We start from the raw sequence: 17,642 nt of genomic DNA on the forward strand, positions 1-17,642 counted from the left end.
TATATATATATATATATATATAAAAAATAGAGGTAAGTAGTGAGTGCAAATATACAGATTGACTAGTGTATGTACATGTTTATTACTATATACAACGTTATATGTGCAGCTGTTATGTGCAAATTGGCATGTAAAGTGTGTTGCTAAATAAGTGTATATGTGTATAAGTGTATAGCAAGTAGTGATGTTGGTTCCACAATTATTATCATCAAGTGTTCATGAGATGGATTGCCTGAGGGAAGAAACTATTTCTGTGTCGGGCTGTTCTGGTGCGCAGTGCTCTGTAGCGTCGACCAGAAGGTAAAAGTTCAAAGAGGCAGTGTGCTGGGTGTGAGGGGTCCAGAGTGATTTTGGCAGCCCTTCTGCTCGCTCTGGATAAGTACAGTTCTTGTGAAGTAGGAAGGGTTGTACCAGTGATTCACTCAGCAGGGCTATTCAATTAGTTTGTCATGGGGGCCAGTTCATGAAAAGCATCCCAACTGAGGGGCCGGAGAGATATGACTTGCAATATAAGCGATGTCTATATTAAAATGTTAATATATTGTATTTTGGAACTACATAACATCACGGCATTGTTGAATGTGGCTTATTTTACAAACCTTCAAATGTTGTATTTCACAGCACAACAAAAGCAGTGCATTGCTTAAGTAGGCTTTTTCTACGTTCAGACACATTCATATGTTTTAAACTGCGTAACAATTAGGGATGCAACGATTATAGATTTTGGTTGTACGATAATATAGTCTGAAGAATCTTGGTTTCACGTTTATCACGATTATTATTATGCATTTATTAAATTCAAAACACGACTAGTTTAGAAATTCACAAGAACACTGCTTATATTTTATAGTGTTGTTTATTGCTACTCAATAACCAAATACAGGTTGGCGCAATAGCCTAGTGGTTAGCGCGTCGACATATGGTGCAGTAGCACGTCAGGGCGTCACGAGTTCGAATCCCGGCACGAGGACATTTCCCTACCCTACCCCCCTCTCTCTCTCTCCAACTTCGCTTCCTGTCCTAAATACTGTCCTATCTAATAAAGGCAAAATAGCCAAAAAATAAATCTTTAAAAAATAACCAAATACAGCACAAAATATTAATAAAAAACAAACAACAGTCCGTTTCTCTCTTTGGACTTAAAAATAAATGTAAAAGTTTTTGATTTAAACGTGAGTGATAATTTTACAATGAAAATAAATGACAGAACAATGAATAAATAAATAAAAATAAGAATAAATAAATAGCATTTGTCTAATGTTAATTTAAGCTTTATATTAGGTAAGTATATAAATGAAGTGTTGTTATTATCTGCGTTCATACATACATAATCATTTTAATAATTTGTAATAATTCGTCTAACATATCTTTTGTTTGTATTGCACTGAAAGCCACGTACAACTCTCTCCACGACAGCCTGAGATCATTTCTACTGTGTGCGTCTGGAGGGTGCAAGTGTGTGGGTTCGCTCTAAAAGCCGTGCGCGCACCGCTCCCAATATGCGCACGTCTCCATTGGAAATAATGAACTTGCGCGCGGAAAAGACGCAATATGTGAACGGCCTGCTGCTATGGCTAATCCAATGTGTGTGCGTATTAGTCTCGGTATAAGCTCGGAACTTTGAACTAGCGCACAGTTGGCATAACTTTGTTTAGTTGTAGCAGTTTTGTTCCATGCAACAGAAACGCGGCATTGAGAAGCCTTTACGATTAATTAACCATAATGAATTTAAGCGCGGTTAATAGTGAAATTGGCTAATCATTGCATCCCTATTAACGATATCAGTGCATTGTACAAAGGCCCTTTCTACAAACACATCCAAATGTTTTCGGCTGCTCGCACCACTCGCTAAATGTCAGGTGACTTGCGCTTTGCGCAGCCTTCAACTGGAGCTCGTGCTGTTTTGAACAGACACACGTCATTTCATAACTATAGCAGCTGTTTTTCGACTGAACTAAATTTATTTTGATGTCTTGGTCACACTTTTTGGAGGGCCGGAACAAATTGCCTTGGGGGCCGGGTTCGAATATTGAATAGCCCTGATTTACACTATCAATCGGAATTAAACAATCTCACAGATGATGATGTGTGTGTGTGTGTGTGCAGGTTGAACATCCTCAGCGCAGTAAGAAGGCGGTGTGGCACAAGCTTCTGTCCAAACAGAGGAAGAGAGCCGTGGTGGCCTGTTTCAGGATGGCGCCTCTGTATAACCTGCCCAGGTGAAGGTCTTCTGTCTTCCTCATGATCTCTGATGATCTGATTTCTGACTCTCACCCTGCTCTAATGTTCTGATTCCTGATTCTTATCCTATACATATGATCTGATTCCTGATTATCAGATTCCTGATTCTCATCCTGTCCTGATTATCTGATTCCTGATGATCTGATTCCTACTCTCTGTCTGGTTCTCAGGCACAGGGCAGTGAACCTGTTCCTGCAGGGTTATGAGAAGTCCTGGATCGAGACCGAAGAGCATTACTTCGAGGACAAACTGATTGAGGATTTAGCCGTATGTATTTCTCTCATGCAGCATTTAAACACAGCATTCATTCATGTTTACTCTTGTTTACTCTAGAATTTACACTTCAAATTTGCACTGGAAATAAATATAGAGCTCCCGGGGTAAGTGTGGGATTTGGGACTCTCATTCTAATTTGAATACTGCAGACGCTGCTCTAGAGTCTATATAAAAATGTGTTTTGGTTTTTGGTCTGCTTCTGATTCCAATTTTTTAATACGTTGCATATGAATATAGAATTGTTGCAGTGATATATTAAAATTCAACAGAATTGTCCTCACCAGTGGTGTAGTGGTTACTGCATCAACACATGCACTCAAGTGCTCATGGCGACCAGAGTTCGATTCCCGACTCGTGGTCCTATGTCGATACTTCCCCTCTCTCTGTTCCCCACACTTTCCAGTCAATACTCTGTACTGTCCTATCAATTAAAGGTGAAAACCCCCAAAAAATAATTGTTAAAAAAAATAAATAAAAAATAAAAAATTCAACAGAATCAGTAATGCTAACTTTACGAGACATATTCTGCTACTAAGCAGCTCTAAAATGACAAGAGTCATAAGGTTATTGTATTGTTGATTCAGCTGTTGCTGTTCGGTGTTTCAGAAACCAGGTGTAGAGGAACCACCAGAGGAGGACGAGATGACAAAACACATCGACCCGTTACACCAGCTCATTCAGCTGTTTAGCCGGACCGCACTGACTGAGAAATGGTGGCTGGTTTTCCTCTTACGTACATCTCTTGGTTAAGGTCGCCATGAAACGGAACTTAATATTGTCCTAATTTCTGCTATTGTGACGTACATAGACTCAGGAATGTAGCGGACATTTTAAAAGTTGGGGGGAGGGCTGTATGAGATCATACGTTCATATAATTATTAATCACCTGTTTCTAAATGGTTGCTACGCCCCTGCATACACTTGAAACGGTCTTGAAGTGAGAAAAAGTTGAATTCAGAACAGAAACGAGACACCCACTGATAGCCCCGCCCCAAATGACAGATAGCTCCGCCCTAAAGGAAATCCATGTGACCAGAAAGTGAAGAAAGTCATTTTGAGGGGGAGGGAAGATTATGGTATTTGACTAAAGTTTATGAGGGCAAATGCATTTTTAAAAAATAATGAAGATCGTAGATAGTTCATAGTTTATAATGAGAACTCCTAAATACATATAAAAATAAGAAAAGTAGATTTGGATTTCATGGCGACTTTAAAATAACTGGCCCAAATCACAGTGATATCATTCTGACATTCTCTGAGCTGCTCTTGTTGTGTTGTAGTAAACTAGAAGAGGATCATCTCTACATGGCTTACGCTGATATCATGGCCAAAGTAAGACTCTATAACTTTGATTATAATATTGGCTTTTCTCTTTTAAGATTATAATCTGATATACAGTTAAACACAAAATGACTAGCCCTCTTGTGGGTTTTTTAAAATATATTTCCCAAGTACTTTTTAATGAAGCTAAGGTCCTCAAGAAATGTTTCTTATTATAGTTTTCTTCTGGAGAAAGTCTTATTAAAAAAAAAATATATATATATATATATATAATAATAATTATATTATATATATATATATATATATATCAGCACTGGTGGGACACTAAGCCTCCCACCAGTGCTGATATACAGCCATATCGCACTGCTACTCGTGTGATATTGCGTTTATACAACAGTTTGAGAGCACAATCATGTATATAAAAAAGAAAATCAAACACGGAGAGTCTAAAATCCCTTTTGTATTAGGAACTACTTTTTTGGGACATCTGCAGCTGACCTCAGAACAGCAGAAACCGTTACTACCTCACCAACGTCACTTTAGCGCTAATATTTGAATGATTCTCAAGCGTATTGTATAAAGTGATGATAAAACAGATGATTTTGCTGACATTTTAAGATTATAAGGCTAGACTTGACATGAAATGCCCTCCGTCTACAGAGAAAGCTATCTTCTTACAGTATCACAGTCTACAGTATTTCTTTGCTGCAATCGGGATATCACAATAATTAACCGCGATAAAAGCAGCGCAATCACTATCAGACTGCTGTTGTGTTTCCGATAAGGAAAAATAAGGAGGGGGAGGGGGTGTTCGGGGGTGAGGTCTCTGAAGAACACTGTTGAGAACTGGGATAGAAAAGTAACTGTACTAAAATAGGCACTGTCCTTATGAATAAACTGCATAATTGCAATCTATACAAAAGAGATAAATCGACTTAGAATATCACTTACCTGTTTAATAATGATTTGATCAGCTGTAGTTAGAAAACACGCTGTTTTGATATTCTAAGCAAGGGCTGATTATGTGGTCCTGGCGCCATCTTGTGGCTAGACAACGTCAACCGTATTTGGCTAATGGCCGCCGACGCGCTGTCTCTCAGATATTATAAATATTTTGAAATAGGCACTATCCTTATAAATAAACTGCATAGTTGCAATCTAAACTACTACATTATCGACTAAAAAAGATTCAAAAGTACATTATGTTGTCCAATAACTGCTATATTTGTCAAACTGTAAAGTGTCCTCTTGTTGCTGGATGTGGGCAGAGTAATACAAAGGTGAAGGGTGAAGTGGCTAGACCATATTCTGCAATATTTCCTGGCTATCAGCCAATCAGATTCAAGAACCAGACAGAACTGTTATATATATATTATATTATATATATTATATATATATATATATTACATAACATTGGCTACAGAACAAACCGCTGTTGTGTAATGACTTGCGTAGTTAACCTATTTAAGCCGTTAAATTGGATTTTAAACTGAATACTATTGTTTTGCAAAATAACCAGCAAAATAGCATGCCCTGTCATCATTATAAAGACAGAAGAAATGAGTTATTAAACTGAAAGTGTGTTTAAAAATGTGTTGTTAAAAATCTCTGTTAAAAAGCACTTTGGGAAATATTTGAAAAAGAATAAAAAATTTAGCCGGAGGGCGAATATTGTTGTCTTTAACTGCAGATGTTCTGTTTGAATAATCACAGAGCTGCCATGATGAAGAGGAAGAGGACGAGGTGAAGAGTTTTGAGGTACGTGATAAAGTTTAAAAGCTGTTCCTCCTCAAACAAACCCTTTGAGTTGCTTTTCCTTTGCGGCTTTGAAGAGCATGAATGAATATGTGCGCCTCATGTGTTCATGCGTGATCGTCTCGACCACACCACTCATGTAGATCAGAGCTCAGAAAACTGCTCTGCTGCTCTCATTCTGCCTGCTTTTTTAGCTCAAGACCTGCAAACCACCTTAGTCTGGTTCAAGCCATAATTAGGCCCACACGGAATCTGTGCAGATTCTTAGCCCATCATTAATGCTGTTTATTTACTTGAGTAAATGTGTGTAAATCTATATTTATTTTGTTTGTTTTTTATTAATTACAGTAATATTAATGACTAATATGAAAATGTTCATCTGATTTATGTACAATGCAGTTTGTACAGTAATATTTTCTGTCTTTTAGTAGAGATATTATATGAGAGACTTGCTTTGTTTACCAAATAAGTGGAACCAATTTGGATTTGCATTGCAAACATTAAATAAAAGTTAAAAAGTGATTATTTTTTATTTCACATATTAAGATTTTAGATACTCCCAAAATAATTCCGCAGAAATCCGCAGATTTTTACTCAAATTTTCCGCAGAAATAGCAAAAAACGTCCGCAGATTCCATCTGGCCCTAGCCATAATGTAGACTTTCATCTGAGCTGGTTTTGCACATCCACGCTTAAAAAAACAAACAAACCTAATGCTGTGTTCACACCAGATGTGGCATGCACGAATAAATCGCACTATTCGTGTGTAAATAGACGCGTGAACATTTTGAGTCTACTCGCATCATTTACACATCAAATTCACTTCACAACAGATGCGGAATCGCGTCATGGGTGGGCCTTCTGTCAGCGGAGACTCTAGATTTGTTGCTAAATGGCTAACATGGATTTTATTGAGAGAGTAGCTGTGTTTATGTGCTTTAGGAAAGCTGAAAAACAGTGTAGATTCATTCGGCGCCGTGTCTGAGTGAACTAGACCTTTTTAGAGGTGCAGCAGCTCTGTGAGTTCATCAACTCCTCTAGAAACTATGAAAGCTTTCAGCGGCGCTTCAGACTGAGCCGAACCCAGTTTGATGAACTGTTGTCCGGTGTCGGCAAGAGGATTTCCCCTAGGGACACTAACTGCAGGTGCAACGTCATAATCTTCCAACTCGAGCGATTCACGCATTAAGCACGTCAAACGCGCAAAACGCTCAATTCGTGCTGCTTCATTTGTGTGAATCGCCTCACTCATGCGGATCGCGCCGCAGGATGTGCATGTCTTTGCATTGATTTAACAAATATGTCACTCTCGCTTGATGCTTCATCCGCGTCTGGTGTGAACTCACCATAAGAACGTCTGTCAGTCTCAAGCACATTATAAATGACATCACACAACTGAACGAAAAAATGCTACTGAAAACACCTGTTATCTTTAGCCTCCTTTAAACTGGTCAGAGCTGGATTATTTGGAAAACTAAAATTAGCTGAAACCAGTTTAAGGTGGTTTCAGCTGGTCTTAGCTGGTTTAAATGTATCTCCCAGCCTTACAAATGCCCAAACCCCTCTGCTCATTGGTGTTGTGTGGTTTATAAATTGAAGGGGACCTATTGTGCATCTCTTTTCAAGATGTAAAAAAGGCTCTGATGTCCCTGAAGTGTGTGTATATGAAGTTTCAGCTCAAAATACCCCACAAATAATGATTTATAGCTCTGATCCTTTTAGACTTTGATCCTAATTGTGCCAGTTGATGACCCTCGCTTTAAATTCAAATTAGATTGTGCTCTTTTCGAAAGAGGGCGGAGCTACAAATGCTTGCGTGTCAGCATAGTATCAGATTTAAAAACAGGACTAAGGTCCTATGCTAATGAGGGAGAGATGGTCACTAGTGGGCGGGGCTTTGCCCCTCTGATGACGCATACAAAGAGAGAAACAGTGTTTCTGCAGACGGTTTTTATCAATTTTATCTATTTTTTATAATGTATTTTTACCATTAAAAGCTGCTTATATTCACAGACTGTTGCTACACAACTGTGCTAAAAATATGTGATTTTTGCATAATAGGTCCCCTTTAAATGGTTAGTTCACCCCAAATTGAGACCCTGAGACCTTCGTTCATCTTCAGAACACAAATGAAGTCATTTTAGATCACATCCGAGATTAACTCATCCTCCATAGACTGCAAGAGTCTCAACGAGTTTGTTTTTACCACAAAAACAGGTTCTTGTATCTTCGTATGATTGCAGTTGAACCACAGAAGTCACATGGTCTGTTTTGACGATGTTCTTGGTTCTTTTCTGAAACTTTCGGGACACTTGCTGTCTATGGAGGACGAGAGAGCTCTCAGATTTCATCTAAAATATCTTAACTTGTGTTCTGAAGATGAGTGAAGGTCTCAGGGGTTTGGTATCAAATGAGTTATATTTATTTATTAATTATATATTGATTATACATTGATTATATATATTTTTGGGTGAACTTATCCTTTAAAACGAGATTGTTGATGCCAGTCTCAATATGAAAGTGGTTTATTTTGTCTTGAGCACTGATTAGTTGCCACATTAGCATGGCTAGCATCAACACGCTGCTCTGGAAGTTTCTGTTCTCCCGCGTCACTCTTCTGTTCCAGTTAGTTCTAACTCACACACTTTCAAGCCAAAGTATGAAATGACTAAATTTTGTTTCCGCAGCGTGATATTATGAAAGATTTAAGCATCAAAATTTCCAGCAAAGAAGAGCAGTCTCTGGTAACCGGCGCCGAATGTTCCTGTCAGCTTTTCCAAACTTCTCATTTTGTTGAAGACTCTTTATTTCCCTCAGCGTGGTTGTGTATTTGGCATATTTTGCAGCATGTTGCAGCAGATGCACCGCAGCAGCTGCTTCCTGTGTTGTCATGGTGATGATGATGATGATGCTGCTTTACCCATGATGCTTCATTCTCCTCTGCGCTGTCTTACAGTGACCATGTCCCATAGCAAGCAGGCTATTAATGATGATGATTGGTCTGAAACATGCATCGTTGTATTCAAATATAGAGCTAGTTCGGTCGTCATTTTATCATCATGTAAATGGGGAATTTTTAAATGTTCATTAAAGTTCCTGCAGAAATATCTGAACAAGTCAGAGCTCATTGATGTGAAAAATATGGTATGACTGCAAAAGCTTTATTTTATTAGTTCATGATGTGAATCTTTTATTTGACACTACCTGACAAAAGTCTTGTTGTTGATCTCAGCTGTAAGAGCAACAAATAATAACTCGACTTCTAGTTGATCATTTGGAAAAGTGTCAGAAGGTGGATTTTTCCCATGAATCATCTGTTGAACTGCATCCCAATCATCACTAATACTGCAGAAGACCTACTGGAACCAGCATGGAGCCAAGAGTCTGACAGAAATCAGTCAAGTTTGGTGAAGGAGAAATCATGGTTTGGGGTTACATTCAGTATGGGGGCGTGCGAGAGATCTGCAGAGTGGATGATCAACATCAACAGCCTGAGGTATCAAGACATTTGTGCTGCCCTTTACATTACAAACCACAGGAGAGGGCAAATGCTCCAGCAGGATAGCGCTCCTTCTCATACTTCAGCCTCCACATCAAAGCTCCTGAAAGCAAAGTAGGTCAAGGTGCTCCAGGATTGACCAGCCCAGTCACCAGACATGAACATTATTGTGCATGTCTGGGGTAAGATGAAGGAGGAGGTGTTGAAGATGAATCAGAATCTTGATGAACTCTGGGAGTCCTGCAAGAAGGCTTTCTTTGCCATTCCAGATGACTTAATTAATCAGTGATTTGAGTCATTGCAGAGATGTATGGATGCAGTCCTCCAAGCTCATGATGGAGTCAGACACAATATTCATTCTGTTTCCACTGCAGCATGACCACATATTCTATACTGGACATTACTTCTGTTAATCACAAGACTTTAGTCTATGCAAAGTCAGACCTTACTGTCCTAATGAAATCATTAGAAATCAAGACATGATCAAATTTTATTTAGCTAAAATAAGCGTAATCTAGAGGTCTGCCTCTTATATAAGCCACTTCTGATACCAAGTGATCAACTAGAAGTCAAGTTATTATTTGCTCTTCCTAAAACTTGGATAGACGACAAGACTTTTGTCAGGGAGTGTATATAATTTGACTTTATCTGGACTGATATCAGAGCAGATTCCACTGTGGCTTTGGGAATATGGACGTGTTCACCCTCTGGAAACACAATGATCTTGTGTTTTGACACATTTGTGGTTGTCTGTGTGCACACATGCTGGGTGAGGAGATCCCAGCATCAGTGCTGCACTGATCCTCCTGTCTGTCTGTCCTGCAGGAGAAGGAAATGGAGAAGCAGAAGCTGCTGTATCAGCAGGCCAGACTTCACGACCGCGGAGCTGCTGAGATGGTGCTGCAGACCATCAGCGCCAGCAAAGGTCAGAAACAGCCTGAAAACACACACTGAACCCATGCATGTGGGTGATGATGACAGCACTGATGATGGAGTGTGTTTGTGCAGGAGAGATGGGGCCAATGGTGGCCTCCACACTGAAGCTGGGAATCGCCATCCTCAATGGAGGAAACTCAACTGTTCAGCAGGTCAGTGTAACAGCAGCACTGCAAAATAGGCTTTTTTTACTTTGATCATTTGTCTTGTTTCCAGTCCAAATATCTAAAAAGCATGTTCTAGATCAGTGTTTCCCAACCCTGTTCCTGGAGGCACACCAACAGTACATATTTTGGATGTCTCCATTATCTGACCCATTAACTTCAGGTGTTGGAGTCTCTTCTGATGTTATGATAAGATGATTCAGGTGTGTTTGATTAGGGAGAGGTTGAAAATGTGGACTGTTGGTGTGCCTTCAGGAACAGGGTTGGGAAACACTGTTCTAGACAAGCCAAAATTTTGTCTTGTTTAAAAAAAATAATGTGGTAAAATGATGTGAGTTTGTTCCTTAAACAAGCAAAATAATCTGCCAATGTGGCAAGCAAAATAATATGTTTTTCCTTTTGACATACTGCTTGTTTCAGGGAAAAACTCTCTTAATTTTGACTTATTATTTCTTAAATCAAGATAATATGTTTTGCTTGTCTAGAAAATGCTTCTTAATTTAAGAATGTTTAGGTATTTGGACTCGAAAAAGCTTTTTTGCATCTTTTTTTACTGGCATTGAGCTTTTTTCCCCTTGTAAAGTGTTAAAACAGCTTTCCATGCTTGATTTCTACAAGTGTCATCATGTTTACAGGGTTAGTTCATCCAAAACTGAAATTATTTCAGCATCAACTTCACATTCGCTTGACACTGAGATAGAAAAATGCCGTCCTGTCCAGCTGATGGCGCTAATGCACCAAAAAATCACCTCATAAAAAGATGATTCTACAGTCACTCCAGGATTTTACAAAAGAAATACAGAATTTTTGCTACTAAAATGACTGATTTTGTGCTGAGTTGTCACAAATGTTGAGGCATTTTTTATTGTTTTAGTGTGAAAATATAATTTTTTGACCTTGACAACCATTGGTCGCTGTAATTGATGTAAAGAAAACTCTGAAAAGACAGTAAGAAACTAGAGTTTACTCTTAAAGCCTGCTGTAAATATTTGAAAATGAAACCAATTGTTTGAATATAAATGCTAAGCCATCCGTGTTGGAAATATTGGAGAGCTCGTTTATAGACAGTGGTCACTAGAAGTTGCACAAAACAGTGTAGTAAGTTTTAAACATGAATATTTTTCCTACAAACCATGAATTGACTGAAGGAGACCTTTATTCTCCCTCTGGAGCTTTATGAGGCACTTTTCATTATGGATGGATCCACTTTAATTGACTTATTTTGGACTGTGGATAAAAACAGCTCCTCTAAACCTTTAACTAACTAGCATGGAGCTGCTAGGCATTAAAATCTAACCTGCTATAATGTGGTTACTGATGCTACAGTTTGATGTTCAGTATGTTCCTCTTCTCCACCTGCAGAAAATGCTGGACTACCTGAAGGACAAGCGTGATGTGGGCTTCTTCCAGAGTCTGGCGGGTCTGATGCAGTCATGCAGGTACATCAGCTCAAGATTATGCTGTGAGTGATGATGATGGTGATGATGAGAATTGTGATGGTGGTGAATGTGATGATGACGATATTGACAAAAATGAGGGTGATGACGAGGGTTGTGATAAACGTGATGATGAATGGTTGTGATGATTGTGAGGATGATGAGGATTATGATGATAATGGTGATGATGATGAAGGTGATGAAGGTGACGAAGATGATGATGAAGAAATGGGATGATTATGATGATGAGAAAGATGAGTGTGATGATGATGATGAATGTTATGATGGTGAAGATGATGGTGAGGAGGAATGATGATAGTGATGTGATTGTAATGATGGTGGTGATGATGATGGTGATGAAGAATGGTGATGATAAAAATGTGATTCTGATGATTAGATTAGATTAGATTAGATTCAATTTATTGTCATCACACATGTACAAGTACAAGGCAACGAAATGCATGATGGTGATTATGGTGATGATATAGAAGAATGATGATGATGATGATAATGATGAAAAATGGTAATGACGGTAGTGAAGATGATGACTGTGATGATGATGATGATGTTAAAGGATGGTGATGATCACAGAGATGTTGGAAATTATGATGATGATGTTAAATGATGATGATGGAGATAATGATGGTGATGACAAAGATGATAGTGATGAAGAATGGTGTGGTTCATGATGATAATGAAGAATGATGATGCTGAAGATTAGGAATGGTAATGATGTTGATAATGAAGAATGGTGAAGATGATGAAGATTATGTTGACAATGAAGATTATGAATGGTGGTGATGATGTTGATAATGATGAAGAATGGTGGTGATGATTGTGATTATAACAATATGATGGTGATGATGATGATAAAGGATGGTGATGATGACAGATGTTGGAAATGATGAAGGTGATTTTGAATGGTGATGATGATGATGGAGATACTAATGATGGTGATGATGAAGATGATAGTGATGAAGAATGGTGTGGTTTATGATGATAATGAAGAATGATGATGCTGAGGAATGGTGATGATGAAGATTATGAATGGTGATGATATTGATGATGAAGAAGGGTGGTGATGATGATAATGATGTAGAATGGTGGTGATGATTGTGATTATGTTGACGATGATGATTATGAATGGTGGTGATGATGATAATGATGTAGAATAGTGGTGATGATGATGAAGATAATGATGAAGAATGGTGGTGATGATGATGATGATAATGATGAAGAATGGTGGTGATGATGATAATGATGAAGAATGGTGGTGATGATGATGATGATGATGATGAAGAATGGTGGTGATGATGATAATGATGAAGAATGGTGGTGATGATTGTGATTATGTTGACGATGATGATTATGAATGGTGGTGGTGGTGATGATGATGATGATGTAGAATAGTGGTGATAATGATGAAGAATGGTGGTGATGATGATGATGATGATGATGATGATGATGAAGAATGGTGGTGATGATGATAATGATGAAGAATGGTGGTGATGATGATGATGATGATGATGATAATGATGAAGAATGGTGGTGATGATGATAATGATGAAGAATGGTGGTGATGATGATGATGATGATGATGAAGAATGGTGGTGATGATGATGAAGATAATGATGAAGAATGGTGGTGATGATGATGATGATGATAATGATGAAGAATGGTGGTAATGATGATAATGATGAAGAATGGTGGTGATGATGATAATGATGAAGAATGGTGGTGATGATGATGATGATGATGATGAAGAATGGTGGTGATGATGATGAAGATAATGATGAAGAATGGTGGTGATGATGATGATGATGATAATGATGAAGAATGGTGGTAATGATGATAATGATGAAGAATGGTAGTGATGATTGTGATTATGTTGACGATGATGATTATGAATGGTGGTGGTGATGATGATGTAGAATAGTGGTGATAATGATGAAGAATGGTGGTGATGATGATGATGATGAAGAATGGTGGTGATGATGATAATGATGAAGAATGGTGTTGATGATTGTGATTATGTTGACGATGATGATTATGAATGGTGGTGGTGATGATGATGATAATGATGTAGAATAGTGGTGATGATGATGAAGATAATGATGATGAAGAATGGTGGTGATGATGATGATGATAATGATGAAGAATGGTGGTGATGATGATAATGATGAAGAATGGTGGTGATGATTGTGATTATGTTGACGATGATGATTATGAATGGTGGTGGTGATGATGATGATGATGTAGAATAGTGGTGATGATGATGAAGATAATGATGAAGAATGGTGGTGATGATTGTGATTATGTTGACGATGATGATTATGAATGGTGGTGGTGATGATGATCTAGAATAGTGGTGATGATGATGAAGATAATGATGAAGAATGGTGGTGATGATTGTGATTATGAGGACAATGATGATGATTATGAATGGTGGGGATGATGAAGGATGGTGATGATAATGATGAAGAATGAGGATGCTGTAGAATGGTGATGATGAAGATTATGAATGGTGATGATGAAGATTATGAATGGTGATGATGATGGTCATGATGATGATAAAGGATGGTGATGATAATGAAGATGTTGGGGAATGATGATGGCGATGTTAAATGGTGGGAATCATGTTGGTGTTGACGAAGATGATGGTGATGATTTTGTTGATAATGGTGAAGAATGGTGATGATAATGATGATCATGATAACTGTGATGATGATGTTGATGATAAAGGATGGTGATTATGAAGGGGATAATATTGATGGTGATGACGAAGATGATGGTGATGATGATGATGATGATTATGATAACTGTGATGATGATGTTGATGATAAAGGATGGTGATTATGAAGGGGATAATATTGATGGGGATGACGAAGATGATGGTGATGATAATGGTAAAGAATGGTGATGACGATGATCAAAAAGGGTGACTGTGATGATGAAGATTATGAATGGTGATGATGATTGATGATGATGGTGAAGAAGAAGAATAATGGTGATGATGAATGGTGATGATGGTGATGTTTGTTCTCCAGTGTTCTGGATCTCAACGCTTTCGAGCGTCAGAATAAAGCTGAAGGTCTGGGGATGGTGACCGAGGAAGGATCAGGTAGGATTTCATCCACACAAGCATCTGATGTGTAACCATGATTAGAAGTGCACTTGTAGATATTGATCTCTGTAATATAAGAAATTGGTAATTTCTCAAGCACGAAATCATCATTTTCATTCCACTTGATTTATCATGCCATTTTTGTGTTGATTTAGTTAAGCTATTGATTAAAAAAAACAGTAATGCTACTTTTTGTGTTGAGCGCACTCATTTAATCCCAAATCCATTTTGAAGATGTCTTTGTCAAATTTCATTATTTTATCCTTTCATCTTTCTGTTAGTGTATGAGTGATGATGATGATGTCTATAGATGATGTCTACAGTCTATAGCAGGGATGGGCAAACTCGATCCTGGAGGGCCGGTGTCCCTGCATAGTTTTGCACCAACCCTAATCAAACACACCTGCTTGTAGGTTTCTAGTGATCTTGAAGACACTAATTAGGGTGTTCAGGTGTGTTTGATTAGTGTTGGAGCAAAACTCTGCAGGGACACCAGCCCTCGAGGATCGAGTTTACCCATGCCTGGTCTATAGTGTATGATGATGATGATGATGATGAAGAATGTTTGGTATGGTCTTCAGACGTTTATAAGCAGTATCTTAAAAAAAACTCCTGATGATTTTTTCCCGCAAGGATGCATTGTGAAATAAGAGCACTCAGCAGTGTGCGTAAGACACTAACCCTACCCTTAACATGTGCTGTCTATCTTCTATAATGTCTGTCATTTTTAGTGAACTAAAAACCTCACTTTATTTGAGTCTCAAAGATGAAGCATGACTTTTTACCTTCCTTCAGTTCTTCTTCAGGTTTCTTTATGTTTGGTGTGTTGTACCTTGACTAAAGGACTAGTTCACTCAGATATGACCACTCAGTCATCATTCACCGACCTTCACGTCACTCCTGACCTGCATGAGTTTCTTTATCAGTGGAACACAATAGATGTTTGTGCAGATTTTTCATAAACAATCTCAGTGACCTGATTAATTGATTAAGTGTATGAAGCTCTGTGTAAAGCCAGCTTAAATGAATACCCTATGTCCCTATTTACTTTCAATGCACACTCACAAAAATGGCTTTTGCTATTTAAAATGAGTACACAATTCTGAAGGTTTTTTAAGGGACAACTTAATTGTTTTATGTTCAGTCCATTTAAATGAGTAAAAAAGCTTAAGTTGCTTGTAAAAAGTTAACTTAATTGATTGGATTTGGTTCAACATGAAGGAGATGTGTGGAACACTGCATTTTTTATAGTGTAAAAGAGCTTTATAGAGGATATTTTTATTTTAGCAGAATATACTTTTGTTTTTTAGTCATTTCTTGATTATTTAAAATACATATTTTGGTAATGCTTTATTTGGTATCACTTAAAGTCACAGTTCACACATTTAATACTGGCCTATTACTAATTATTAAGATAATAACTGTTTATTAGTACTATAAAATATGATCTTATTCTACATCCCTACTCATACCCCAAATTAAACCCATTGACTACCTTAATAATTGTTAATAAGTGGATAATTAGTAGTTTATTAAGCTAGTAGTGTTAGTTAATGGTTTGATAATAGTGTGAATTTCGACTTAAAATAAAGTGTTACCCTAGGCTAAGAATGATCTACTAATTAGTGGCCTAATAATAGTTAGTAAAGTAGCTGTTGTGTTTAGGTTTTGGCTATGATTAGGGATGTATTGTTGAATAACATCAAACTTTTTAAGCACTAAAAGCAATTAGGTAATAAAAGTATATAATATTAATTATAATATTAAGTAGTGGTGTCACGGTGGCGCAGTGCGTAGCATAATCGCCTCACAGTAAGAAGGTTGCAGGTTTGAGCCTCGAATGAGTCCATTGGCATTTCTGTGTGAAGTTAACATGTTCTTCCTGTGTTGGTGTGGGTTTCCTCCGGGTACCCCGGTTTCCCCCACAAGTCTAAACACATGCGCAATAGGTGAATTGGGTAAGCTAAATTGTCCGTAGTGTATGTGTGTGAATGAGAGTGTACAGCTGGAAGGGCATCCGCTGCATAAAACATATGCTGTATAAGTTGTTGGTTCATTCCGCTATGGCGATCCCTAATTAATAAAGGGACTAAGCCGAAAAGAAAACGAATGAATGAATACATAATATTAAGTAATAAATGAATAGACAGGTAGTAAGCCAGTGGTAAAAGTGTGAATTGTGAGTTAAGCTAAAGTGTTACTAATATTTGTATTGTTTTAGAAAAATCAAGTTATATTTTTAGTTTTTTTCCCCCAGTAAAAGAAGAAACTATACAAACACATCCAGGGCCCGGTTTTTCAAAAGGTTTAATCCGGATAAAATTGATCCGGATTTAGTAATCCTTTTTTGAGATCCGTGATCACGTAATCCAGCTTACTTTTTGAGCCAGTTTTTCAAAGCAACATCAGATTGGATCAATCTGATCTTGATAGGATTTTTTCAGGATCACTAAATCAGGAAAACCAGTGCTCAAACAGGATAGGAAATCACAATCTAGAACTATAGATATGTAAAGAACAACACGTAGAATAGCCAGTGAGGGGTCAATATAACTTTATTTTATTTAAAAGGAAAACACACACATTTAAAAAAACTAAAAGCCCATCCTCATCCAGCAGTCTGCTCATCTGAGACCTACAACACAAACACTGTACGTTGAGGTCAAAAACGCTGTGCTTCGGCTTCTCTTTTTGCAATTGTTGAAAGTGATTTCAAAAATCAGTGATTGCCATTCTGTGCGCTTTTTTGGTTATTCTGTAATCATTGAATGCATCACTAATAAATATTATAAAAGAAAAATATTTTCCATAGTGATGAATATATATGTCAGTTAGAGACGGAATAAAATGTATTGTTTTTGGTCAATTTTGACAGCTGTTTGGAGGATTATTTAATGAGGCCAAACTTTTTCTACTTTGCTGTAGGCCTG

At 37.7% G+C, this 17,642-nt stretch overlaps 1 protein-coding gene across 1 annotated transcript in view; it reads left to right on the forward strand.

Moving 5' to 3' along the window:
- Positions 1-17,642, forward strand: part of LOC130238133 (ryanodine receptor 2-like) — a 274,083-nt gene that overhangs the window by 165,033 nt on the left and 91,408 nt on the right. The window contains 9 exon segments of the mRNA XM_056469038.1: positions 2,107-2,219; positions 2,412-2,508; positions 3,124-3,230; positions 3,798-3,849; positions 5,512-5,556; positions 9,878-9,977; positions 10,061-10,140; positions 11,515-11,591; positions 14,636-14,709. Coding sequence (XP_056325013.1) covers positions 2,107-2,219; positions 2,412-2,508; positions 3,124-3,230; positions 3,798-3,849; positions 5,512-5,556; positions 9,878-9,977; positions 10,061-10,140; positions 11,515-11,591; positions 14,636-14,709 — 745 coding nt within the window.

Source organism: Danio aesculapii, chromosome 12 (assembly GCF_903798145.1).
Source record: "Danio aesculapii chromosome 12, fDanAes4.1, whole genome shotgun sequence".
Classification (NCBI taxonomy): Eukaryota; Metazoa; Chordata; class Actinopteri; order Cypriniformes; family Danionidae; genus Danio; species Danio aesculapii.